This window comes from Tursiops truncatus, chromosome X (genome assembly GCF_011762595.2).
Source record: "Tursiops truncatus isolate mTurTru1 chromosome X, mTurTru1.mat.Y, whole genome shotgun sequence".
NCBI lineage: Eukaryota > Metazoa > Chordata > Mammalia > Artiodactyla > Delphinidae > Tursiops > Tursiops truncatus.
In genome coordinates this window covers 108,171,621-108,199,392 of record NC_047055.1, presented here as the reverse complement: position 1 = coordinate 108,199,392, position 27,772 = coordinate 108,171,621, and the positions used below count along the sequence as shown (strand labels likewise).

The following is a 27,772-nucleotide window of genomic DNA, read 5'->3' as shown; positions in this document are numbered from 1 at the left end:
CAGGCACTGTATCATTTGCTTTTCGTAGCTTCTCACTCGGTGGAGTTGCTGCTTTGCTTGGGCAGATGTAAGGCGCTAACTTAAGGTCATACCTTTGGTTTGGGTTTTCCTCAAATGCATGATTTGAGGGTGTGGAATCAGAAAAATAGGAAGTTTATTGAGGGACATTTTGGAGAAGCCAGGCACACACCTCAGGCTATAGTATAAATCCTCCAGGAAATGACTGTAGCAATTGGAAGGAACCTGTGGGCCATCCCCATGTGATGGGGCGTAGGAAAACTCTATATCACAGAACAGCTGTGAGGATTACAGGAGACTGTACTCGTGAAGAGTAACTTTGGCAGGGGCCCCGGGCAGAGGCTGGTCCCCATGTTCTTACAGCCCTTGTGGAAAGCTCGATGGTTCCTGTTTGTGGGACTTGACTTCTTGGGCGTGTGAATGCTGACTGCGGAGCAGAGGGAGGGGGGTGTAGACTGTGCCTGCCACTATATTTTTGTTCCTACTTCTGTAATTGAACTCAGCTATATTGCCGGCTTTCCAGGCTCAGTAGTTGTGGCACACGGGCTTCGTTGCTCTGTGGCATGTGGGATCTTCCCAGACCAGGGATTGAACTCGTGTCTCCTGCATCGGCAGGCGGATTCTTAACCACTGCACCACCAGGGAAGCCCGACTTCTGGTGATCTTGATTCTTTTACTTTTTTTTTTTGTGGTATGTGGGCCTCTCACTGTTGTGGCCTCTCCCGTTGCGGAGCACAGGCTCTGGACGCGCAGGCTTAGCAACCATGGCTCACGGGCCCAGCCGCTCCGTGGCATGTGGGATCTTCCCACACCGGGGTACGAGCCCGCGTCCCCTGCATCGGCAGGCGGACTCTCAACCACTGCGCCACCAGGGAAGCCCGATTCTTTTACTTTTTATTCTTCTGGTAGAGTAGAAGTACTGTAAAGCATCCTATTCTGGCAAACTTTGATCCTATGGGCCAAATGATTACCTTAGTTCACCTAAATAGGCATAGTATACAGTTGATCCTTGAACAATATGGGTTTTTTTTTTTTGAATAATATGGGTTTGAACTGCTTGGGTCCACTTGTATGTGGATATTTTTCAGTATTAAATACTACAGTACTACATGGTCCGTGGTTGGTTGAATCCGCAGAGTTGGAAGAACTGTGGATACTGATGGCTGACTAAGTTATGTGTGGATTAACCCCCAGGTTGTTCAAGGGTCAACTGTATATCCTTTGGTTTTGACTCAGAAAACGTGTGTGGGTGCTGTGTTTCATCTGACTTCTGGTTGAACAGGATTCTGCTGCACTTAAAAATGGCCTGGGCCAGGAGAACCTCTGAGTGGGTATAAAAGGTTTTTTTTAATCTTTTTGTCATGGCTAAAATATTATTGGCCAATTTTAGAAATTTGATCCCGATATTACATTTTGTTCCTGCAGATGGTATTGGCTATGTGGAGGATGGCCGAGAGATTTTTGATGATGACCTTGAAGATCATGCCCTTGATTCCCATGAGAAAGGTATCTGCATTTTGAGATATATAGAATTGTCTAAAATTTCAGATGACTTGGTATTTTGACACAGTTTCTTTAAGGATAAAGGACCTACCACAATTGTTTTTCAGTATAAAAAATGTTCTAATGTTGAAAGAAGCGTAGTTATGTAGAAAATTAAATGCAAAAAGCGTAAACAACCAGGAAATGAAGTATCATGTCTCTGTTATCCAAAGAGTTTAGTCTTACTTATTTTGGAACTTTTAGTCCTGTGGTCATTTTAGACTTGATAATTTTGGGGGCTGCAAGAATTGATGTCTTTTCATTCCTACTGAAGTGACATACTTAGAATTTTAGCTCTTTGATAGAAGTACAGTACAATAACAAGGTTTAGAACTTCTGTCGACTTGCTTTGTTTAATTGAAATTTAAAATGATATGAATGTATGTGTCATAGTTTCTTAGCTACACAATCATTGGCAAAAAATTTTCTTTGAGTAAACAAGCCTGACTTAGTTCCTGTAAAATGAGAGGGGAAAATTCCCTTCAGTATTTGTTTTTTTGGTTTAGTTCATTATTACCACCAAGTGGTAGATCACTGGTCAGCACTCTGTGGCCCACTTACGGCCAGTTTGTTTATGGCCCACTTACGGCCCGTTTATTTTTGAACAGCTTTATTGAGACATAATTAACATACCATACAATTCACCTATTTAAAGTGAACATTTCAGTGGCTTTCAGTATAGTTACAGTAGTACAGCCATCAGCACAATCGATTTCATTACCCCAGAAGGAAATCATACCTGTTACTATATAGCCCTCAAGCTAAGAATGGCTTTTACATTTTTAAAGTGTGTGTAAAAAAAGAAAAGAAAAATTCAAAGAAGAATGTGCAACAGCTTAAGGGACGTGTGTGGCCACAAAACCTAAAATCTGTGCTCTCTTTACCCTTTTCAGAAAGTCTGCATCTTAATTTGTAGATTATTAACATTTTATGACATTTGTTCACTTTGTCCCTCTTCCCCTTTCCCAGACACATACATGCAGACTTTGTTTTTGGTGAATTTATTGAAAGTAAGTTGTAGACATGCTTCAGTGGTGATCTCCTAAGAACAAGGGTTCTTGTCTTTTTAGTCACAGTACCATTCTCAGGATATTATCTAAGATTTTGTCCATATTAAGATTTCCCCAGTTAGCCCAGTAATGTCTTTTATAACTGTTTTTAAAAATGCAGTGTCCACTTGGCTTTTCATGTCTCTTTAGTCTTATTTAGTGTAGAGAGCAGCACCATCCCTCCTTCCTCCCTCTCTGGCCCAGTGTCTTTCATGACATGGACATTCTTAAAGGGACCACGGAATTCCCTGGGGGTCCAGTGGTTAGGACTCCATGCTTTCACTGCCGAGGGTGTGGGTTCGATCCCTGGTCGGGGAACTAAGATCCTGGCAAGCCATGTTGTGTGGCCAAAAATAAAACTAAAAAAAAAAAAAAAACAAAAAACGACCAGGCTGGTTGTTTTGCTGAATGTCCCACAACCTGGGATTTGCCTGATTGTCGTTTTGTGCTTAGAATCAGGTTAAATATTTTGACAAAAATAAAATTTAGATGAACTTGTGTCCTTGCCACTCATATCAGGGACACATAAGGTCAGTTTGTCCCATTACTGGTGAAAAGAAGTTTGATCTCTTGGTTTAAGATGATGTTTGTCAGATCTCTTCCTTGTGAAGCTACCTTTCCACCTTTGTAATTAATGGAAATAGGGGTGATAATTTGAAACAGTGTGTGTATATCCCTTTTTCCCACCAACTTTTACCCAGTGCTTTCAGCCTCTACTGATGATCCTTACCCGTTTTTTTTTTTTTTTTTTTGGCCACGCCGTGCAGCTTGCGAGATCTTAGTTCCCCAACCAGTGATTGAACCTGGCCCGGCAGTGAGAGTGCCGAGTGCTAACCACTGGACTGCTGGGGAATTCCCCTTACTCTCCTTTTTTAAATTAGCATTTCAAACTCATGGATTTAAATAAAAGTGCTGTTACAGTTCAGTATCCATTATCATCCTTTTTCTGTTTGATGTGCAAATTACCACAGATTTGGCAGTGGGAGACCCTTTGAGCTGGCTCTACTGTCCTTTTGACATGGTCTCATCAGTCTTTGAGCATTTCCTTGCTTTCTGGGCCAACAAGATGTTCCAGATTCTCCTTGGTTGATTCCTGTCCTAGACCTGGAATCACCCATTTGTCCCAAGAATCATGGTCCCTTTTAGTAGAGAATGGTAGCAGATCTGGGGGAGGGATGTGCTCGTTGCTCCTGGGATGTAATGGTTTCTAGGCCCTTTCAGTGAACAGAGCTAGGAGATTATATATACATGTATGCTGTGAATTCATACTGATACATTCGATTCAAGTGTAAAACCACAGGGTACTTCATTTTCCCAATCTATATTTGTGTTTAGCTTCACCCTCAGTGAAAAACCCTTGTCTTCTAAAATATACTCAGAATAATTTTGGGAATTTTAGAATTACTAAACCTATACCTCTAGCAACAACCCTTCTAAGTAAAGTTTACAATTTCTTTGCAGTTTTTAAAATTTGTTTTTGGCTGCACTGCATGGTATGGGGAACTTCCCCCACCAGGGATTGAACCCGTGCCTCCTGCAGTGGAATCACGGAGTCTTAAACCACTGGACCACCGGGGAAGTCCTCTTTGCAGTTTTATTTGTTCTTGGCATATATCCTACTGAGGGTGTATGGTGACGGTGTTGTGTTTAGAAGCTATATGAAGTAATTTTTTTCTGTGTGCTGTAGTATCAGTTTACTACACAGGTTCATTTGTTTTTGCTTGTATTTGAATTTAGGCTTTTAAAAATATCCTTTTTTTTCCTTTTGTTTTAATTTTAGTTTTTGAGTATTGTAAAACATTTTTATGGCTTAAAAATCAAAATGATATTCAAGAAATAGACTAGATAACTTTTACTCTCACCTCTATGCTTTCTACTTCATTTCTCCCCATCTCCATAGGTAACCATTTTTATTAGTTTCTAATTATCCTTCCTGTGTTCCCCTTTATAAAAAAATAAGGTTGTATATGTTTTTTTCATGTGGGATGTTATTCGTTCATTCATTAGTTAAATTATGTGGATCATCTTCCTGGTTTCTGCCAACCTGTGTCATGTAGGAACGCTACACACTGGTACCTACCATTAGATAGTAGTGTGGCTAATTGTGTTATTCCTACTTTTTATGAGTCCATGAAGAAGAGGATGAAGTGAGCCCATGTGATTTTTCACCTCCCTGAAGTGAGGAGGTTTGTGTTAGTTTCTGGCGTTGTTAATTATATCATCTTGAATGAGTCCCATCACCTCTCTGGACATTAGTTTTGTCAGCTGTAAATTAGGAGATTGGACTGGACAGGGAGGTTCTCGAGGAAAGGACGCACGTCCTGATCATCTCAATGCTGATCACAATAGCAAATGCAAAGAAAATGTGCAGCACTTATTGAATAAATGAACCATCTCTGTTTCTGTAATCATTATGTTATCGTTTCCCACTAATACATCAGTGGAGAGAATGACTTGACATTCTGAAGGAGAACTAATCTTAGAAATCTATTCCATGCTTTGTCACCATTCACCCACAAGTCGCTGCTGTTTCAGTGTCTTTCCCAAGGAGCCCAGTAAGGTCCCAAGATCTTCAGAATGGAAATGGAATTCCGCAATCCACTTTAAACACTTAGAAGAAATCGTAGAGTTTTGCCTGGGAGTAAAAGGTCAACTCTTTTTGGTGTAGATCCAGTCCCTGGCATGTTGTTTTCAAACAGAGAGAAAAACATCAACTAAATCCCAGTGAAGAAAAGTCAGTGGGAAAACGAAACAAACAAATCAAATTGGGGACTTCCCTGGCGGTCCAGTTGTTAAGACTCCGCACTTCCATTGCAGGGGGCCTGGGTTCGATCCCTACTTGGGGAACTAAGATCTAAGATCCCGCATGTTGCGTGGCATGGCCAAGAAAAAAAAAGCGGAAAGAAAGAAAAAAAAACAAAAACAAAACAGAAGCCCTAAAATTGTGGAAGAATTTCATCTCAAATGTTGACTCCTGTTCTTTCTCTGTTTCCTGTTGTCCTATCTAATTCCTGCTAACCTACAATGGTGAGATTAAAGCCCCTTAGTGAAGCCTTCCTTGCTAGTCAAACCTCTATTGACCTTCTGTTTTGATATTCTTTATTAGGACCTGAATTTTGTTTACTAAACATTTTGACCATTGCCTATATTCTCTTTTCAAACTGCTCCAAATGATCTCTTTAAAAAATTAAATTCCCCTGTCTTATGTTTTTCACAAATGTGCTACAAATCTTTTCATAGTCTTAGGCATGTGAAAAGTACATAACAGAAAATTTATCATCTGTGACATTTAGTGCATTAACGGTGTTTGCAACCATGACCATTATCCAGTTGCAGAACATTCTTTCACCCCAGATGGAAACTCATACCCATTAAGCAGTCATTCCCCAGTCTTCCTTCCCTCAGCCCCTGGCAACTGCTAACCGCTTTCTGTCTCTGGATTTCCTATTTTGAATATTTCATACAGTTGGAATCATGCAATTATGTGAACATTTGTGTCTGACCTGTTTCATTTAGCATAGTGTTTTCAAGGTTCGTTCATGTTGTAGCATGAATCAGTACTTCATTCCTTTTTAGGGATGAATACTATTAGATTGCAAGGATAGACCACATTTTGTTTATTCATTTATTAGTTGTAGTGCATTTGGATTGTTTCCATCTTTTGGTTATTCTGACCAGTGCTGCTATGAACTTTTGTGTACCAGTTTTTGTTTGAACACTTGCTTTTAATTCTTTTGGGCATATGCTGAGGAATGGAATTACGTGTATGTATTTTTATTTCCTTTTCTTTCTTACACAAAGGATATTTTCTATAGATACTTCTGTACTTGGCATATTTTCACTTAAGAAGATATCCTACATCAACTATACTTCAATTAAAAAAGGAAAACAAAAAAGAAATAAAACTGTATTGATAATGCAGAAAAAAATGAAAATTCTGAAATGCTAAAAATAAAAGCCTGGAAATCACTGCATACCAGCACATAGAGGGCTTTCTTTCTTGCTTGCTCATTTCTATATAGCTGCATAGTATTCCATTATATGGATGTACCAGGGTTTATTCATGTGGTTTTCTTTTCTTTTTTTTTTTTTTACATCTTTATTGGAGTATAATTGCTTTACAATGGTGTGTTAGTTTCTGCTTTACAACAAAATGAATCAGTTACACATATACATATGTTCCCATATCTCTTCCCTCTTGCGTCTCCCTCCCTCCCACCCTCCCTATCCCACCCCTCCAGGCGGTCACAAAGCACCGAGCTGATCTCCCTGTGCTATGTGGCTGCTTCCCACTAGCTATCTACCTTACGTTTGGTAGTCCATGCCTCTCTCTTGCTTTGTCACAGCTTACCCTTCCCCCTCCCCATATCCTCAAGTCCATTCTCTAGTAGGTCTGTGTCTTTATTCCTGTTTTACCACTAGGTTCTTCATGACATTTTTTTTCTTAAATTCCATATATATGTGTTAGCATATGGTATTTGTCTCTCTCTTTCTGACTTACTTCACTCTGTATGACAGACTCTAGGTCTATCCACCTCATTACAAATAGCTCAATTTCGTTTCTTTTTATGGCTGAGTAATATTCCATTGTATATATGTGCCACATCTTCTTTATCCATTCATCCGATGATGGAAACTTAGGTTGTTTCCATTTCTGGGATATTGTAAATAGAGCTGCAATGAACATTTTGGTGCATGACTCTTTTTGAATTATGGTTTTCTCAGGGTATATGCCTAGTAGTGGGATTTCTGGGTCATATGGTAGTACTATTTGTAGTTTTTTAAGGAACCTCCATACTGTTCTCCACAGTGGCTGTATCAATTTACATTCCCACCAACAGTGCAAGAGGGTTCCCTTTTCTCCATGCCCTCTCCAGCATTTATTGTTTCTAGATTTTTTGATGATGGCCATTATGACTGGTGTGAGATGATATCTCATTGTAGTTTTGATTTGCATTTCTCTAATGATTAGTGATGTTGAGCATTCTTTCGTGTGTTTGTTGGCAGTCTGTATATCTTCTTTGGAGAAATGTCTATTTAGGTCTTCTGCCCATTTTTGGATTGGGTTGTTTGTTTTTTTGTTATTAAGCTGCATGAGCTGCTTATAAATTTTGGAGATTAATCCTTTGTCAGTTGCTTCCTTTGCGAATATTGTCTCCCATTCTAAGGGTTGTCTTTTGGTCTTGTTTATGGTTTCCTTTGCTGTGCAAAAGCTTGTAAGTTTCAATAGGTCCCATTTGTTTATTTTTGTTTTTATTTCCATTTCTCTAGGAGGTGGGTCAAAAAGGATCTTGCTGTGATTTATGTCATAGAGTGTCCTGCCTATGTTTTCCTCTAAGAGTTTGATAGTTTCTGGCCTTACATTTAGGTCTTTAATCCATTTTGAGCTTATTTTTGTGCATGGTGTTAGGGAGTGATCTAATCTCATACTTTTACATGTACCTGTCCAGTTTTCCCAGCACCACTTATTGAAGAGGCTGTCTTTTCTCCACTGTATATTCTTGCCTCCTTTATCAAAGGTAAGGTGACCATATGTGCGTGGGTTTATCTCTGGGCTTTCTATCCTGTTCCATTGATCTATCTTTCCGTTTTTGTGCCAGTACCATACTGTCTTGATTACTGTAGCTTTGTAGTGTAGTCTGAAGTCAGGGAGCCTGATTCCTCCAGCTCCGTTTTTCGTTCTCAAGATTGCTTTGGCTATTCGGGGTCTTTTGTGTTTCCATACAAATGGTGAAATTTTTTGTTCTAGTTCTGTGAAAAATGCCAGTGGTAGTTTGATAGGGATCGCATTGAATGTGTAGATTGCTTTGGGTAGTAGAGTCATTTTCACAATGTTGATTCTTCCAATCCAAGAACATGGTATATCTCTCCATCTATTTGTATCATCTTTAATTTCTTTCATCAGTGTCTTATAGTTTTCTGCATACAGGTCTTTTGTCTCCTTAGGTAGGTTTATTCCTAGATATTTTATTCTTTTTGTTGCAGTGGTAAATAGGAGTGTTTTCTTGATTTCACTTTCAGATTTTTCATCAATTGTGTATAGGAATGCCAGATATTTCTGTGCATTAATTTTGTATCCTGCTACTTTCCCAAATTCATTGATTAGCTCCAGTAGTTTTCTAGTAGCATCTTTAGGATTCTCTATGTATAGTATCATGTCATCTGCAAACAGTGACAGCTTTACTTCTTCTTTTCCGATTTGGATTCCTCTTATTTCCTTTTCTTCTCTGATTGCTGTGGCTAAAACTTCCAAAACTATGTTGAATGAGAGTGGTGAGAGTGGGCAACCTTGTCTTCTCTTCCTGATCTTAGTGGAAATGCTTTCAGTTTTTCACCATTTAGGACGATGTTAGCTGTGGGTTTGTCTTATACGGCCTTGATATGTAGTCTCATAGCGTCGTGGTGGGAAAAGATACTTGATACAATTTCAATTTTCTTAAATTTAGCAAGGCTTGATTTGTGACCGAAGATATGATCTCTCCTGGAGAATGTTCCATGAGCACTAGAGAAAAATGTGTATTCTGTTGTTTTTGGATGGAATGTCCTATAAATATCAATTAAGTCCATCTTGTTTAATGTATCATTTAAAGCTTGTGTTTCCTTATTGATTTTCATTTTGGATGATCTGTCCATTGGTGAAAGTAGGGTGTTAAAGTCCCCTACGATGAATGTGTTACTGTCGATTTCCCCTTTTATGGCTGTTAGTATTTGCCTTATGTATTGAGGTGCTCCTATGTTGGGTGCATAAATATTTACAATTGTTAATATCTTCTTCTTGGATTGATCCCTTGATCATTATGTAGTGTCCTTCTTTGTCTCTTCTAATAGTCTTTATTTTAAAGTGTATTTTGTCTGATATGAGAATTGCTACTCCAGCTTTCTTTTGGTTTCCATTTGCATGAAATATCTTTTTCCATCCCCTTACTACTTTCAGTCTGTATGTGTCCCTAGGTCTGAAGTGGGTCTCTTGTAGACAGCAAATATATGGGTCTTGTTTTTGTATCCATTCAGCCAATCTGTGTCTTTTGGTGGGAGCATTTAGTCCATTTACATTTAAGGTAATTATCGATATGTATGTTCCTACTCCCATTTTCTTAATTGTTTTGGTTTCGTTATTGTAGGTCTTTTCCTTTTCTTGTGTTTCTTACCTAGAGAAGTTCCTTTAGCAGCTGTTGTAGAGCTGGTTTGGTAGTGCTGAACTCTCTGAGCTTTTGCTTGTCTGTAAAGGTTTTAATTTCTCCATCAAATCTGAATGAGATCCTTGCTGGGTAGAGTAATCTTGGTTGCAGGTTTTGCTCCTTCATCACTTTCAATATGTCCTGCCAGTCCCTTCTGGCTTGCAGAGTTTCTGCTGAAAGATCAGCTGTTAACCTTATGAGGATTCCCTTGTGTGTTATTTTCCCCTTGCTGCTTTTAATATGTTTTCTTTGTATTTAATTTTTGACAGTTTCATTAATATGTGTCTTGGCGTATTTCTCCTTGGATTTATCCTGTATGGGACTCTGTGCTTCCTGGACTTGATTAACTATTTCCTTTCCCATATTAGGGAAGTTTTCAACTCTAATCTCTTCAACTATTTTCTCAGTCCCTTTCTTTTTCTCTTCTTCTGGAACCCTTGTAATTCGAATGTTGGTGTGTTTAATGTTGTCCCAGAGGTCTCTGAGACTGTCCTCAGTTCTTTTCATTCTTTTTTCTTTATTCTGCTCTGCAGTAGTTATTTCCACTATTTTATCTTCCAGGTCACTTATCCGTTCTTCTGCCTTAGTTATTCTATTGATCCCTTCTAGAGTATTTTTCATTTCATTTATTGTGTTGTTCATCATTGCTTGTTTTATCTTTAATTCTTCTAGGTCTTTGGTAAATGTTTCTTGCATTTTCTCTATTCTATTTCCAAGATTTTGGATCATGTTTACTATCATTATTCTGAATTCGTTTTCAGGTAGACCGCCTATTTCCTCTTCATTTGTTAGGTCTGGTGGGTTTTTATCTTGCTCCTTCATCTGCTGTGTGTTTTTCTCTCTTCTCATCTTGCTTATCTTACTGTGTTTGGGGTCTCCTTTTTGCAAGCTGCAGGTTCGTAGTTCCCATTGTTTTTGGTGTCTGTCCCCAGTGGCTAAAGTTGGTTCAGTGTGTTGTGTAGGCTTCCTGACTAGTGCCTGTGTTCTGGTGGGTGAGGCTGGATCTTGTTTTTCTGTTGGGCAGGTCCATGTCTGGTGGTGTGTTTTGGGGTGTCTGTCGAGTTATTATGATTTTAGGCAGCCTCTCTGCTAATGGGTGGGGTTGTGTTCCTGTCTTGCTAGTTGTTTGGCATAGGATGTTCAGCAGTGTAGCTTGCTGGTCGTTGAGTGAAGCTGGGTGCTGGTGTTAAGATGGAGATCTCTGGGAGATTTTCGCCGTTTGATATTATGTGGAGCTGGGAGGTCTTTTGTGGACCAGTGTCCTGAAGTTGGCTCTCCCACCTCAGAGGCACAGCACTAACTCCTGGCTGCAGCATCAAGAGCTGTTCATCCACACGGCTCATAAGAAAAGGGAGCAAAAGTAGAAAGAAAGAATTAGTAGAAGTAGAAAGAAAGAAAGATAGAAAGCAAGCAAGCAAGCAAGCAAGAAAGAAGGGAGGGAGGGAGGAAGGAGGGAAGGAAGGACAAAAAGAAGATAAAGTAAAATAAAATAAGATAAAATATAATAAAGTTATTAAAATAAAAAAATAATTATTAAGAGAAAAAAACAAAAAAAAACAGACGGATAGAACCCTAGGACAAATGGTGGAAGCAAAGCTATACAGATAAAGTCTCATACAGAAGCATACACATACTCACAAAAAGAGGAAAAGGGGAAAAAATCAAAAATATTGCTCTCGAAGCCCACCTCCTCAATTTGGGATGAATCGTTGTCTAAAGAAAGGAAGGATGGAAAGAAAGAACGAAGATAAAGTAAAATGAAATAAAGTTATTAAAATAAAAAGTAATTATTAAGAAAGAAAATTAAAAAAAACAAAAAGGACGTCTAGAACCCTCGGAAAAATGGTGGAAGCAAAGCTATACAGACAAAATCTCACACAGAAGCATACACATACACACTCACAAAAAGAGGAAAAGGGGAAAAAATCATAAATCTTGCTTTCAAAGCCCACCTCCTTGATTTGGGATGATTCGTTGTCTATTCATGTATTCCACAGAAGCAGGGTACATCAAGTTGATTGTGGAGCTTTAATCCGCTGCTTCTGAGGCTGCTGGGAGAGATTTCCCTGTTTCTTCTTTGTTCGCACAGCTCCCAGGGGCTCAGCTTTGGATTTGGCCCCGCCTCTGCGTGTAGGTTGCTGGAGGGCGTCTGTTCTTCACTCACACAGGACGGGGTGAAAGGCGCCGCTGATTTGGGGGCTTTGGCTCACTCAGGCCGGGGGTAATGAGGGGCACGGAGTGTGGGGCGAGCCTGCGGCGGCAGAGGACGGCGTGACGTTGCACCAGCCTGAGGCACGCCGTGCGTTCTCCCGGGCGAGTTGTCCCTGGATCACGGGACCCTGGCAGTGGCGGGCTGCACAGGCTCCCCGGAAGGGGGGTGTGGATAGGACCTGTGCTCGCACACAGGCTTCTTGGTGGCGGCAGCAGCGGCCTTAGCGTCTCATGCCCGTCTCTGGGGTCCGTGCTTTTAGCCGTGGCTCGCGCCCGTCTCTGGAGCTCCCTTAAGCAGCGTTCTTCATCCTCTCCTCTCGTGCACCAGGAAACAGAGGGAAGAAAGTCTCTTGCCTCTTCGGCAGGTCCAGAGTTTTCCCCAGACTCCCTCCCGGCCAGCCGTGGCGCACTAGCTCCCTGCAGGCTGTGTTCACGCCGCCAACCCCAGTCCTCTCCCTGCGCTCCGACCGAAGCCCGAGCCTCAGCTCCCAGCCCTGCCCGCCCCGGCGGGGGAGCAGACGAGCCTCTCGGGCTGGTGACTGCCGGTTGCACCGATCCTCTGTGCGGGAATCTCTGCTTTGCCCCCCGCACCCTTGTTGCTGTGCTCTCCTCCGCGGCTCTGAAGCTTCCCCCTTCACCACCCGCAGTCTCTGCCCGCGAAGGGACTTCCTAGTGTGTGGAAACCTTTCCTCCTTCACAGTCCCTCCCACTGGTGCAGGTCCCATCCCTATCCTTTTGTCTCTGTTTATTCTTTTTTCTTTTGCGCTACCCAGGTACGTGGGGGGTTTCTTGCCTTTTGGGAGGTCTGAGGTCTTCTGCCAGTGTTCAGTAGGTGTTCTGTAGGAGTTGTTCCACGTGTAGATGTATTTCTGGTGTATGTGTGGGGAAGAAGGTGATCTCCACATCTTACTCTTCCGCCATCTTCCCGGAAGTCTCCCATGTGGTGTTCTTGAATGAACATTTAGATTTTCAGTAATTAGCTCTTGCACATAATACCACATTGAATAACTATGCATATGGTATTTTCCTCAGGGAAAATTCCTAGAGGTGGGATTGCTGGCTCAGAGAGTACATGCACATGAAGTTTCATGAGATATTGCCAAATTCTTCTCCATTGGAGTTGTTCCATTTTACACTCCCATGAACAACATATGAGTGTCCATTTGGACACCATGGCCTCACCAACAGAATGTGGTGAGAATGTGTTGTCAAGCTTTCACATTTTTGGCACTCTAACATGCAAGAAATGACATCTTGGTGTGGTTTTCATCTGCATTTCTTTTACGTATGAAGTTGGGTATCTTTTCATAAAACTTAATAGCTGTTTATATATTTTATTTTACTTTTTTGGCTGCGTTGGGTCTTCGTTGCTGCATGCGGGCTTACTCTAGTTGCAGCGAGCAGGGGCTACTCTTCATTGCAGTGCGTGGGCTTCTCATTGCGGTGGCTTCTCTTTTTGTGTAGCACGGGCTCTAGGCGCGCAGGCTTTCAGTAGTTGTGGCACGTGGGCTCTAGAGCATAGGCTCAGTAGTTGTGGTGCACGGGCGTAGTTGCTCCGTGGCATGTGGGATCTTCCTGGACCAGGGCTCAAACCCGAGTCCCCTGCATTGTCAGGCAGATTCTTAACCACTGCACCACCAGAGAAGCCCTGTATATTTTTTTAATGTGAACCATATGTTAGTATTTATTGCCCACATTCCCTTTGGGTTTTTGGCCTTTTTTTTCTGGCCATATCATGTGGTTTGTGGGATCTTAAGTTCCCTGACCAGGGGATCGAACCTGGGTCCCTGCAGTGGAAGTGTGGAGTCCTAACGAATGGACTGCCAGGGAATTCCACTGGCCTTTTTTTTTAATATCAGTGAAATTGGTTTTTTCTCTGTAAAACGTATTGCAAAAATTTTCTTCTGTTTTGTCTTTAAACCTGTTTCTGATATAATTGCATCTGTCGATCCTTTTTTTTTTCTTGCAGATGGATTTTGAATCATAGATAGAAAGACTTTCCCCACATCCAGGTTACAAGGAATTTGCCTTTTTTATTAAAGTACTTGTATAATTTCATTTTTAAAATTTTGATCTGTGATCTGCTTGGTGTTTATACTGATTTACTTCTTTACAAATGGGTAGCCAACACTAATTATTAAAAAGTCCATCTTTTCCCCAGTAATATGAGATGTTACCTTTGTTTTATGCTAAATTTCCATAAGTAATTTGGTCTTTATCTAGATCTATATTCTGTTTCATCTGATCTGTGTATTCGTATGCCACTACCACACTATGTTAACTATTCATTCTAGGTCTTTTGTAGGTGGAGGCTGCTCTGGGATGAGTCAGAAAGCGAGAGTAAAATTGACAGTAGTAGAGGAGTTTGCAGGTGGTTTCCACATGCCCGGAAGAGAAAACATATGGCACAAGTTGTTCTTTATGGAACAAATGTCTCCGTGCTGTTTAGTGTTGCTAGGACATGCGTTCCTCATAAAATGGAAGCTAGGATGCTACAGTATCATAACTGGTGATCTTGTTTTTTCGTAGTTCAGTTTTCCTGTCAGTCAGTATCACACTAAAATGATCTCATGAAGACTGCAAGCCTAATCCCCTGGAACCAGATGAGCTTGATCTTTTTATTTCTATGGGGGGGAAAAAATCCACCCACCTTTTAAAAAGCTTTTAATTTACATTAACAGCAGCAATTAAACAGTCCCACTTAACTCATCCTGATATTTGACTGGCATTTCATCAGTTTCTGTAGTAACATTTAGTCAAGTTGTCCTGAATTCAGTTCATTTTAAAGATTCTTTCCTGTGTACCTTGCATAAAGTCTCATAGTTTTGTATTTTGAGTTTTTAACATTTTTCTTGTCACAATCTCATATACAGAGGGCAGGTGACTGGGCTTTTGGTTTTCCATTTTGGTTTTTGCTGGTGCGTGTTTCTAAACAAATTTTCTTCCAACAGGAAAAAATAATAAAGCATGCAGCAAAGACAAGAGGAATGTCAAGAAGGCCATGGTGACAAAACCGAACAATATCAAGTCAATGTTCATTGCCAGTGCTGGAAGGAAAACCGCAGATGTGCGTCTCATGGTTTTCTTATATTTGCCTCTTCCTTTGTGAAGCGAAGAGTCCTGTTTCTTCATAGTTCACCTTTCCTGTCAGATTCCCCATAGCTCTAAACAGATGATCTTATGAAGGCTTCTAGGCTCATCCCCTGGTTCTAGATGAGCTTGGTCTTTGATCTTTGATTATATTTAATGTTTGATTATACAGTTAGTAGGTGGTCAGTATGTTTTTTTAATGTTGCTTTTATTTTTATTTTATTGTATTTTTTAATTTTTTTGGCCGTGCCGCGTGGCTTGTGGGATCTCTGTTCCCTGACCAGGGATTAAACCCGGATCCACGGCAGTGAAAGTGCTGAGTCCTAACCACTGGACTGCCAGGGAAGTCCCAATATGTTTGAACTCAAATATTTGAGTAATGTTTTCCCAATCTCAGTCACTAAGTTGGATGTAGATTTCTAGGTGAATTGAGGCACCTCAGTGGTTGTGGCTTGGAGATAGAAGAGAAACCTAAACCAGAAAGCTGCACTGGCAGTGAGTGTGTTTATTTTGGTGGTTAGCAGGAGGATTATGGAATGAAGCTGAAAATTGAGGGCGGGGGCTCAGGGTGTAGGAGTTATGTTTAGGCCCCTGGTGGTTAAGATCTGTGAATAGTAGAGGAGCCCTCAGAGTTAGGGATGAAGAGGCAAGGACTGACTGGCTGGGTTCTTCCTTCCACTGACATGGGGTCTGGGTGAAAATATGAAGGGCAGGGCTTTCTCATTCTTCCTGCCTTTATAATTTCCAGAAAGCTGTTGACTTGTCCAAGGATGATCTGCTAGGTGATATTCTACAGGATTTGAACACTGAGGTAAGTGAATCTCCAGGAGTTGTCAAATATTCAGGAGACATGGGCTGAAGAAACAATTCAGTAATTTTACAAAACAGACTATTGCTAGAATGCAAAACAGAAAATTCAGTGACAACACCACCACCAAAAAACAAAACAAAAGAAAACAAACCCCCAAACCAAAACAAAGCCCTTCAAATTGGTTTCTTTTCACCATTTTAGGTGAGTAGTTTCTAGCTCCTCGAGGCTCTGTGATTGTGTAGATTGGGCCGTGTGGGGCTGTGTTTGAAGTAGTAAGAATCCACATGAGTCAGTTCTGGGAAGGCACACTGCTTGTGCTCAGTTGCTGCCGTGTATGTTCCCGAAATGGATTGAAGCCTGTCAGTCTGCACAATCAGGCGTGAGATCCTCGTCTTGAATTCTGAGTGGGGTTGAGGGAAGAGGCAGTGAGTTGTCCCTGATAGAACTCAGACAGGTTCATCTGTACTGAAATTTGCAACTGGGCTGTTTCACAGCAAGACTAAGCTCTCATTTAGAGATGTGCTTCTTTCTAAGTGACCCTTGATTAAAATGACTTACACCTACACTGTGTAGTTCGCGCTTGGCAGTTTTTAAATGTAATATTCTGGAAGGGTAAGGGAGAAGTATGTTAAGTTTTAAAGAGAAAAAATTGATGAGGGGTGGATTCAATATCTATTCTGGTTTTCTAGTGAGTCTGTGGTATTGTTGCTATAGTAACCTCACTGCATGAACATAGATCTGTGGGGGGAGCAGGGAAGGAAAAGAGTGCTTTGCTCATTGGGCTTCACTAGGGGAAGAAACATACTTTTTGTGTCTTGTGGTAAACCAAGCATGGCAGTGAATGTCTGTCTTTCCCCTCCTTTTAGACACCTCAAATAACTCCACCACCTGTAATAATACCGAAGAAGAAAGGATCCAGTGGAGCTTCACTGAATCCTTTCTCTATGCACACCCCCAAGGTATAGTGTGTGGAAATACCTTCAATCTTGATTTATATTATTGCTTAAAACTTACTTTGTTGCTTTTCTGTGTGAGCGAAATGCCTTTGAATTTGTTCTTGCTTTTGTTTTAAATTAGGACTCCTGTTTCATTTTATATAGTTTCATATATTTCAACAATAGCATGTGCCTGTTTCTCATAGTAAATTTTGTAGTAACTAGTACATGTTTAGTATAGGCGTTACAGCTGTGCTAGATGCAATAATTTTCCTTCTGGAAACAGGTGTTTTTTTGGTAAACCTAGGAACAGTAAAATAATTGAAGATGTTACATTAATAAAACAGAAAATCGTTTTATAGATAGGAACTGTCATTATCTCTGGTCAGGGTAGGACAGATGCGTATTTTTAGTATGCAGGTCTAACTGACTAAACATTTAAAAACATTGACAGGCAGCTCCTTCAGGAAAAACCACTTCCCCGGTCTCAAGGAAGGAGCCTTCATTAACCCCTGCCCCTCTTAAATGTGCTGGATTTGCTGGTAAGTCTGCTGTCAAAAGATGGAGGCCCCGTGAAGGAGGAAGTGGGGGGAATTTGAAGGGCTTGCAATAGCCAGTTTCAGCGTGAAAGGTTTGAATTCATAGCAGGAAAAGTTAAAAAACATCCAATTTGGAGATTGAAGAGAAATGCGAATAGCATGTGGGCAAGGGGTAGGCTGCCGTTGCAGCGTAGGGGAAGCTTTTGTGCTCCCTGGCAGCGGCACATGATGGGATTGTGTGATGCCACCCCCAGGAGAGCCGGTGCTGGCATTGCGTACAGTTGACCAGGAGGAGTCAGGGGCAATGGATTTTGAAGATGGCGACTTTGATGAGCCCATGGAAACGGAGGAGGTGGATGTGGAGCCGGTGGGTGCCAAGACCTCCGACCAAGAGAGGGAGCCAGCAGAGGGGACAAAACATGAGGCAGATCCTGGGAAAGGGACCATATCCTACTCGTAAGAGCATTTTATGACTTTTCTGACAAGTAGTGCTACAATTATCCCATCGGATTTTGAAAGGATTTTGAAAATGTGATTTTTGCAGAGCAAGTTTTCTCCCAGATGTCTCTTGTTGGGACATTGATCAGGAAGATGACAGCAGTTTCTCAGCCCTGGAAGTTCAAGTGGATTCCAGTCACCTCCCACTGGTAAAAGGGGCAGATGAGGAACAAGTATTTCAGTTTTATTGGCTGGATGCTTATGAAGATCCATACAGCCAACCAGGTAATCATACAGTTACATACGGTAACTGGATGTCTTTAATGTGGAATAGCGCCTTTCCCTGAAGCGTTAGTGACTGTAATTGGAACAGGCTCTGCCCTCATGTACGTACATAGTAAGAGCAACACTCATGAACTGTAAAGTGGGTGAGCCACCCGGATGGAGAGGAGTTGTGGTGTGAATAGTCCTTACAGGCGCTTATCCCCAAAACCAGTTATATGTGGTTTTGCAGTGTGTGCTTGTATTATAGTTCACTGTTAATGTATCTGAACGTATTGGAATGCACTTTACTTAAAGTGGAATCAGTCTTTAATTTGTTCCTTCAGCAATTTGAACACCTGCCCTGTGCCAGGCACTAAGATGGGGTGAACACGCTGGGCAAATTCCCTGTCCTGGTGGAGCTAACGTTCTAGTAGGGTGGGAGAGATAGGCAGTAAATAAGGTAAGTTAATGAATGGTGTAAAGGCAGTTAGTTGGGGGATGGCCAGGGAGGGCCTGTCTGAGGAAATGGCCGTTGGGCTGAGATTTGAGGCACATTCAGAGCCGAGGAGAGAGTATTTCAGCCTGAGGAACCCGAAAGTGCAGAGGCCTGGGGAGAGAAAGGAGGAGGCCTACGTGGTTGTAGCAGAGTAATCAAGCGACAGGACTGGCTGAAAGTCAGGTCGGAGAGAATGCAAAGGCCGGATAATAAAGGACCTTAAAAGCCGTATTAAGGAGTTGAAGTCTTACTCTAAGAGCAGTGGAGGATTTTCAGTGCAGGGTGCAGGGGTGAGGGGGTTGAGCGGCCCCATGGTTGGGTTTACATTTTAACAGGAACCCTCTGGTTTATGCGGAGAAAAGGCTGTGTGTGTGTGTGTGTGTGCACGCGCGCACGCCTGGGGCTGGACTCAGGGAGTGTGGAAGCTCTGGAGATCAGTCCGTCTACAGCAGGTGTGCTAGTTACTTGCCCTAGTGGCGGCTGTGGAGGAGAGGAGCGAATGCCCGTAACTTGTACTTCGACATGAACTCGTTGGCGGATGGATGGATGGATGTGGGGGGTTGACGGAAAGGAGGGATCCAGGCTAATTCCCAGGTCCTCCTCCAAATGAGCTGATACTCCGAATTCTGACTCACAAAGAGCCAGGAGGCTCTCTAGTTTCCTTCTGTGCTCCTTTGAGCACTTCTTCACTATGGGGCTGGGCAGGATAGGGCATGTCAGATTCATAAAAAATACAGTATACACCCTTAAACAGTTGCCTTTATTCAGATCCGTTTCTGGATGTAAGGGTAGATACAAACTGAATTTTTTCAAAGTGATTTCCTGGAGTCCGAGTATTAGCCATCAGAGCGGGGGCAGCAGCATTAGTATGCTCCGCTTATCGAAGAGTTGAAACTCCTGCGGAGCTGCTTGAGTAGCAAACTGCCATGTGTTCATTGCTGAGGTAAAGATGTAAGCAGTCTTAGAAATGGTATCTCATCTACCTGAGCTAGGGCAAGATGATCTGGTTAGACCCTCTCGCCTCTTTGCCTGCTTTGTAACTCGCTGGTGCAGGGTGGGCCGGCAAGTGTGATTTCATGAGGCTTTGCAAATTAAACCCAGGGCAGCCCCATCATACAGCTTCAGGGGACACCATTTTCACGTGTGTGTCGTGTGACCTCCCAGCACAGCAGCATGGCTGGTGCTCACTGGACTTGGGTGACGTGGTGGGCCTGCCCATCCCGGTGCCACTCCCTGTGCTTTGCTGTATCTGCTCCAGGCTGGCTTTTATTCCCTGACTTGATTAATGGTCCCATGAAAACCAGAAACCTGGGAGCCAGCCTTGAGTCCCCCCTTTCCTCCCTTCCCTCACCAAGTCTTATTAGTTTTCTCCTTCTAAACTAGACAAGCTGTCTTCTCTCTCTCCTCGCAACTCCCACCCTTGAGCCCTTCCTGCTACTGAACCCAGCCTCCTAACTGATCCCTCAGCTGTCATCCTCCACACTGCAGCCTGAGTGATTGCTCAGGACGTCATTTCCTCGTTAGAGAAAATCCGCAGTGGCTGCTGCCTGTGACTTACAGTCCAAGTTACTTAGTAAGGCTTCTATTGCCTGCTGTGTAGGACTTTTGTGTCCTAGAAATAGTTTGCTGTATGTACCTACTGCTCTTTATACCATATCCTTTTATTCACTGTATTTGTCTGCCTAGAATGACCTCACCTGGCTCAGCCCCAGTGTGGTCTCCCCAAATTTCCTAATCCTCCAAACTGGCCTAAGAGCCCTTTCTGTGACCCCCATCGAACCCTTACCCATTGCAGCATTTGTCATATTATTTTGAAAAGATCTGCTTCTGTGTTGTCTTTTCCCTCAGAGCTTTTAAACTCCTGCAGGGCTGGGACCTTTTATTTCCAGCATCTAGGATGATGCCAGGTACATAGTAGATGTTAAGTAACTGTTCATTGAAATAAACTGCACAGCGACAGTCCTGTAGATGCACGTGAAAGGTTTCAGAGAATCAGCATTGCATTCGCTGCTATTACCAAGTCTGCCTCTTGAAGCCTTGTAGCATTGTGGATTAAGAATGGCTAACACAAAAGTGGATGGTCTTCCATAAATCCACATATAAAGCATCAGATTGCTGGTGTCAGTTGCCAAAAATTAGAACCTTAGGAAACAACAACCCTCTCTCTTTCCCGTGTGAAAATGAGTTTATTACTTCTGTCTGTTGCTTACTGGTTGATACTCTTAGTAAAAAACAGCATCATTTCGCAGGGCAGGGGTCTAGAGCTGCGCTCTCTACTATGTTAGCCACTGGCCACATGCAACTCTTTAAGTTTAATTAAAATGAGATAAAATTTAAAGTTCAGCTTCTCAGCCACTAGTCACATCTCAAGTGCTCAGTAGCCACGTGTGTCTAGTAGCTACCCTATCCATGGATAGCACAGGTAGGGAAGAATTCTGTCATCACAGAAATTTCTGTTGACTAGTGTTGATCTATAGTAATGGATGTTGTAGGTTAAGATTGAAGCACGTTGAAGCACAGCTATATTTGCAAAGCAACCGATTTATGGTATATATTGTTGTTGAATTCTGGTACTGACCATAGTCATGGGTAGGCCTTTTCAACCACTATTGGGAAATATTTTGCATTTGAAAGAGGTACCAGTCTGTTACTGGCCTGTCTTCTAAATGCTAGGGTAAAAGGGAGTTTCTATTGCTGGAAAAGGCCTCAGATACCATCATCTCTAGTTACTCACTTAAAGCAGAGGAAGCTGGGGCTCCAAAAGATAAAGTGGTCAGCTCCTCAGTGGCAGAGTTCAGGGCTTCTCACTCGTAATCCACTCTGCTGTTCTGTGGTACTTCTGAAGTTGTGTCCTCTGCGATGGATGTAGATGGCTTAAAAAAAGAAAGTCCTGGGCTTCCCTGGTGGCGCAGTGGTTGAGAGTCTGCCTGCCGATGCAGGGGACATGGGTTCGTGCCCCGGTCCGGGAAGATCCCACATGCCGCAGAGCGGCTGGGACCGTGAGCCATGGCCGCTGAGCCTGCGCGTCCAGAGCCTGTACTCCACAACGGGAGAGGCCACAGCAGTGAGAGGCCCGCGTACCGCAAAAAAAAAAAAAAAAAAAAGTCCTGTAATCTCAGAGGGTTGAACAGTTTCATCATGATAGCAGGTAATGATCACTGAGCTTTGGTGAAATCAATGTTGCTAATAAAAACGAAGTACTCCTAAAGACCCTGTTATTGTTTCTCACTTTCTTACAGATTCTAAGTAAGTCAGTTGTTGCTGAATGCTCCGTAATTATGAAAAGAATCTTACTCTTTGCATATGGGAAGATATCCTGTCTTCATTATGACTTTTTCAAGGTTGAATAATCCTGACTGCACCTGGTTTCAGCTAGTAACTTTAAGGGGAATGTAATCTTTGTTTACCATGATCTTTTTGTGGCAAATGAGGCATAAACAGTGTCAAATGTGTTGCATGAAATGTGATATTAGTTTGACTGTAAAATGAGCTATTTGAATCTTTGAATCCAGTATTAGGGTCTTTATTTTTCTTTGCATGGAATTTTGGTTTTTCGTCTCTAACTGTTGTGAGGATGACTTTTAATTTTCTGAGCTACTGTGACTTTTTTCTTTTTTAATCATCCGCACAGTCCTCCCTTCTCTCTCCCCTATCTCCCCCCACACCTCTTTTACCCCAGCTGAAAATTACACAACTCTTGTAAGAATTTTAATCATCTGCAGAAATGAAAATTCTTAGATAGTCTTATTTCTACTAGAACGAGTGACAGAAGGAAGCGCTGATGAGCTATCTTGTGAAACTGGAGTAATTGGCCTTGTGAACAGTAGCCTTTGCATGTGCCAGAATTTTCTAAGTGCCTCAGGCAAGTGGCCCTATAAGCGGCTATGTTCATTACTGCTGTCTAATTATTCATGGAGCCCGGGATTTTGCACAGTGACCATCTCTTAGGTTGACTATCAAATCTCTGGAGTCCTTTTTTTTTTTGGCCACGTGGGATTTTAGTTCCCAGATCAGGAATTGAACCCGGGCGCTCAGCAGTGAGAGCATGAAGTCCTAACCACTGGACTGCCAGGGAATTCCCTCTGGAGTCCTTTCTTTTTTAAAATAATTAATTAATTAATTAATTAATTTTTGGCTCAGTTGGGTCTTTGTTGCTGCGCACGGGCTTTCTCTAGTTGCAGTGAATGGCGGCTACTCTTCGTTGTGGTGCGCGAGCTTCTCATTGCGGTGGCTTCTTTTGTTGCAGAGCACAGGCTCTAGGCACGCAGGCTTTAGTAGTTGTGGCACACGGGCTTCAGTAGTTGTGGCTCGAGGGCTCTAGAGCGCAGGCTCAATAGTTGTGGTGCACGGGCTTACTTGCTCCGAGGCATGTGGGATCTTCCCGGACCAGGGCTCGAACCTGTGTCGCCTGCGTTGGCAGGTGGATTCTTAACCACTGCACCACCAGGGAAGCCCTGGAGTCCTTTCTTGATGGCCATGTTTCATGAACAATGGCTTGATGTCCAGAAAGGCTTGGTTTACCACTTTGTGGTCTATGTTACTTAGGGATCTCAAAAGGATTTGGTTACTAGACCCCATTTGTTAAACTGAAATAGGAGAGGGAGGAACATTACAAATGCTACCCAGCCAGATGTCTTCAGTAGTCTGTGAGATGGAAAGGGTGAAATAGAAGATAATAGTTTAGCCCTATTAGGAGATATATACTATTATATGGAATAAGATGTGAGATGAATTATGTTTTTCCAAAACACAATTTTACATACAGGAGAATACTGATATACCATACATAGTTATCCTTACACATGAATGTTAAGTTTTATTGGTAAGTACAAGCTAGAAAGGAGTTTAGTATTACATTTTCAGAGTTCTCATAAAAGGTTTAAGTACGAGTTTTGTTGGAGAATAAGTTGCTTTTTTTTGTTTCTCTTAATGTGGGTAATCCTGGTTCTAGGGAAAATGTCCTGTTTTTCCTCCTACACTGATCTAGGATGTCTCCCTAGTTTTCGAGGTCTGTCTACATTGAGCCGGGATGTCTCTCTAATTCCCCAGCGGTTTCTACACTGACCTAGGGTGTCTCAGTAGTTATCCGGGCCTGCGATGTCTCCCTGATAACTGAGGTTTGTCCCTATTTACCTGGGATGTCTCCCTAATTCTAGGGAAAAATGCTCCCACCAAGTTAGAGAATCATTCTGTTCCCTGTCCTCCCAGTGGTCACAGATTTTACTGGTGTGATATTGTCATGGCATAGGTACTGAGTAAAGGAACTAGTTTTTGGGAATGGACAGCAGATGCATTTGCTGTAAGAAATGACTTACCAAAGCATAAACGTGTGGACACAGTGAGCTTTTACATCGTCCCTTTAATGTGATATAACTGAAATGTTTATTTTCCCATGGTTTTTCCTTATTTTTGTAGGTGTGGTGTTTCTGTTTGGCAAAGTTTGGATCGAATTCGCCCAAACCCATGTGAGCTGTTGTGTCATGGTGAAAAACATTGAGCGAACGCTCTACTTCCTTCCGCGTGAAACGGTAAACCTTAGTAGACAGCTTCTAATTCCAAGTGTATTCTGTCTTCTGCCACTAGCCCTGTCCTTTGACAGGGCTGTGGATTATCTACAGCCTTTCTTATTGCCTGCCTCGTGACCACTGATTGTCAGCAGCTCCATTAGACATTGGGGGAAGTGGAGTGAAACACTATCTGTTTTTCAACTTGTTAGAAAGAGCGTAAAAGTGCCTGAGTTTCAGTACATAATGCTGTCTCCCCCCCACTCCCCATTTCCGTAATTATTGGGGTTGGGAGTTTATGACTCTAAAATATGACATGGTGTTTGGCCCAGTTTTCATGGTTTTGTTATTTCCTCCACAGCCATTTTTAACAAGGTCAGTTCCATTTGCTCCTTCTTTTTATTAGGGCTTAACATCCACACTCTCCTCTCAACCCCAGTTGTTTCCCATCTCAGTTGAACTGTGAAGCGTCTTGGTCAAGATTTACAACACTCTTCTCCCATTTTGTAGGATTGATCATCTTTATCTCTGGGTTTTATGATGCCATTGGGAGGACTTGGGTGTTGGATTTAGTACATTTTTGGGTCCATTTGTATCTTTGAACTCACCTTATTCTATTAAATGTTCAAGTACGTGAAGATGAAAGTTGATTTAGGCTTGGGTTTCTGGTGGTTGAAAAGATCTTATGTACAGATATTTTTTCTCCTCCCCTCCGCTCTCCATGGGAAAGCAGAAAATTGATCTAAATACAGGGAAAGAAAGTGGAACTCCAGTTACAATGAAGGATGTTTATGATGAATTTGATGAGAAAATAGCAGCAAAATATAAGATTATGAAATTCAAGTCCAAGGTTTGTATTTGGTGATAATTTTTTCAGGTCTATATATTGGTTGTTTGTTAATTTCCTGATTTAGCAAATAGTTATTGCATATCTTCTTTTTGCAAAATGCCTTCTGTGTGGCTATAATTCATTGAATGGAAATTTCATAGATAGCAATGTAAAACCAATATGTTAGATTTATAAAAATATTTATTCTTTCTCTTTAAACTGTGTATGATGTTCATTAATTTGAATAAAAAGATAACATTAGCAAAGTAATTGCTTGAAGCAATTACTTGAAGCATAGCTTGTGTTCTTATTCTTAGATGGAGAAGAAACTGTTCTGATCTTGTTTACATTGGTTATTGCCAAGTTGTCTTGGTCAGAAGGTTAAATCTTTAAAAGTCAGGGTCTATGATGCAATTTCTGATAGAACAAAGTTCTTCTAGTCGTGTGATACATATTGATCAGTTGTCTTCATTTTAGTGAGCTATTGATGCCTTTGGCCATAGTTGTGGGGCTGTAAGTTCCTCAGCACACTGGCTATATTAACAGTGATTGCAATAAAGGGAGGATTGAGTTGCTGAAGATGAGGCTAACCATCTGAACTATTTGAGCTTTTTGACTTGTGGCTGATGGATCAGGTCTCTAAAATTCTAGAAGCAGTGTGGTGCAATGGTGAAGAGCATAGGTGCTCAGGCTAGACTGCTTGTGCTTTAAGTCCTAGCCCTACCACTTCCTGGTCTGTGACCTTGAACAAGTGCTGAGTGACTTCTCTGGGCCTGTTTCTTCACCTGAGAAGTGGGGCCTTATTTCAAGAGCTGTTGGAAGGGTTAAGTCAATTAATTAGGATTAGTGATTACAACAATCCTTGGTACATAGCAAGCACTCAGTACATGTGAGCTATGATTATAATGTTTATCATTAATTTTTGTAGCAAGATGGAGTTGCTTAGTATCGAAGAGTAGCAAATAATTTAGTGCATTAACATTGTAAACATTTTTAATGTTTTATTACCTCTCTTGAATGCAAATACTTCTAAGTTCTCTAGTGTCCAAAAGAAGTCTTTTTAACATTTTGTCACTGGCTATTTTAGTCCCAGTTGAGAGGGGGAAAAGGTGCTTTTTTGGCTTTATTTACCTTTGTGTTCCATAATGATTAAATACAGAGACATGCGTTGTGTATGTAATGCTTGTCAATTTAGTTTGTGAAAAGTTTTTTTATCTTAATGATTTTTAAATATCAACTTACCCAGGCAGTGGAAAAGAACTATGCTTTTGAGATACCTGATGTTCCAGAGAAGTCGGAGTACTTGGAAGTTAGATACTCGGTAAGTCAAACAAAGAAAATGAATGGATTTTGCTTGAAAATGGCATTTTCCTGTTTTTGAAATTTCAACTGGCTTTCAATTAGGAGTATTGGCAGGGCTCTTCAAGCTTATAGTTCATTGAAGTGAACTTATAGTCATGAATAATTAAAATGAATAAAATGAATTTAAATATGTAGACTATAGGTTATACTGCCTTTCTCTGCTTTCAAGTATGCATCTTTACATAAATAAGTTGAAATTGCACAACTGTTTGTCAAGTGGAATGAATGCCACAAGATGGAGTTGGACATCATTAGTCTGTTGAAGTGTCCCTCTGAGCAGTGGGAAGGTGAGAGAAGAGCGTCAGTAGCGTCACTGTAGTGCTGCTCCTGCTCCCTTGACAGACAAGGTCACTGCTGCAGGATGTTAATTAACTGGACCTTAACCTCTCTTTACCTCTCCGTTCTAGTGTTTTGATCTCATGATGTTGGAAAAGGGAAACTTAAGAAATATCTCTGACAGTGGTGATGAAAAGTACCATGGAAGCATTTTTTTTTGTAACTGTCAAAACTTTTATTTAGAAATGAATTTGAAATAACATTTCTTGCATGCCATGTGTAAATTATTAATAAAGTTGTGATGAAATACATTGCTTATGACTTGATAATTTTAGCTGTGGATTTCTAATCTGAGGGATGTATGTAGCATTCAACTGATGCACTAGTAATTATTCCTGGTCTTAAATTGCTCTATAAGCAGCAACTGTTTCAAGCATCAACAGGAAGATGATAACCAGTATCATTATTTTTTGCTCAGATAACGTAAGAAAATTACTGAATTTATTATCGGTTTGTTTAGGCTGTATTCATCAGAGCACACATGGCAATATATATAGAACTTGAGAACGTGAATATTTCTTATGAAAAGAAAAATAAAACACTGTCTCCCATAAAAAATTTTCTCCATGGAAGCATTTTGAATGAGTCCTACTCCCTTGCTTTTATTTATTTATTTATTTATTTTGATCTGTGACTTTGTTTTTAATTTTCAAGCCTTATGATCAGATAATTTACAAATTTGTGCTGATGATAAAGCTCCTCTGCCTTAACCCTTCTGAGTTGGCAAAAGCACCATTGCCCATCACACATCTACAGTAGTTCTGCCGTTGTGTTTCTGAATACCTGTTTAAAAGACAATCCTGAATTATAACTTAGTCTGACTTTGTAGAGAATTCACAAGCAAGTTTCCTAACATATCTTGTCACAGTGAATTTTAAAAGCATCTGATCTTAAAGATCATCTATAAAATGTGAAAAGTACTAAATATTCTTTATTTGATGCTATACATAAACCACACTAAAATTCCTTTCATTAAGTAAAACGCAATATTTTAGATGGAGAATTTTAATTAAATTGGCGTAGTTAAGACCAAAAAGATAAAGTGGATGTGTCAGTATATCTTCAGCCCTTGCCTTAACAGGCAAACGAACACAACTTGAAACACAGGTGAATCTTGCTGGTCTATGAGACAGTTAAGGGAGCTTCTCAGTATTTAAATATATTAATATA

General features: G+C 41.2%; 1 protein-coding gene across 6 annotated transcripts in view; it reads left to right on the top strand.

The window, feature by feature from the left end:
• Positions 1-27,772, top strand: part of POLA1 (DNA polymerase alpha 1, catalytic subunit) — a 303,889-nt gene that overhangs the window by 8,207 nt on the left and 267,910 nt on the right. For 5 of the 6 annotated variants that reach the window (XM_019927727.3, XM_019927725.3, XM_019927726.3 and 2 more), the window contains exons 4-13: positions 1,444-1,524; positions 14,950-15,065; positions 15,837-15,899; positions 16,766-16,858; positions 17,289-17,376; positions 17,628-17,829; positions 17,918-18,096; positions 23,987-24,099; positions 24,809-24,925; positions 26,151-26,225. In XM_019927727.3, the coding sequence (XP_019783286.2) occupies positions 1,444-1,524; positions 14,950-15,065; positions 15,837-15,899; positions 16,766-16,858; positions 17,289-17,376; positions 17,628-17,829; positions 17,918-18,096; positions 23,987-24,099; positions 24,809-24,925; positions 26,151-26,225 (1,127 nt within the window). The remainder of the gene's footprint in view (positions 1-1,443; positions 1,525-14,949; positions 15,066-15,836; positions 15,900-16,765; positions 16,859-17,288; positions 17,377-17,627; positions 17,830-17,917; positions 18,097-23,986; positions 24,100-24,808; positions 24,926-26,150; positions 26,226-27,772) is intronic. The other variant, XM_033850128.2, reaches the window with a different exon arrangement.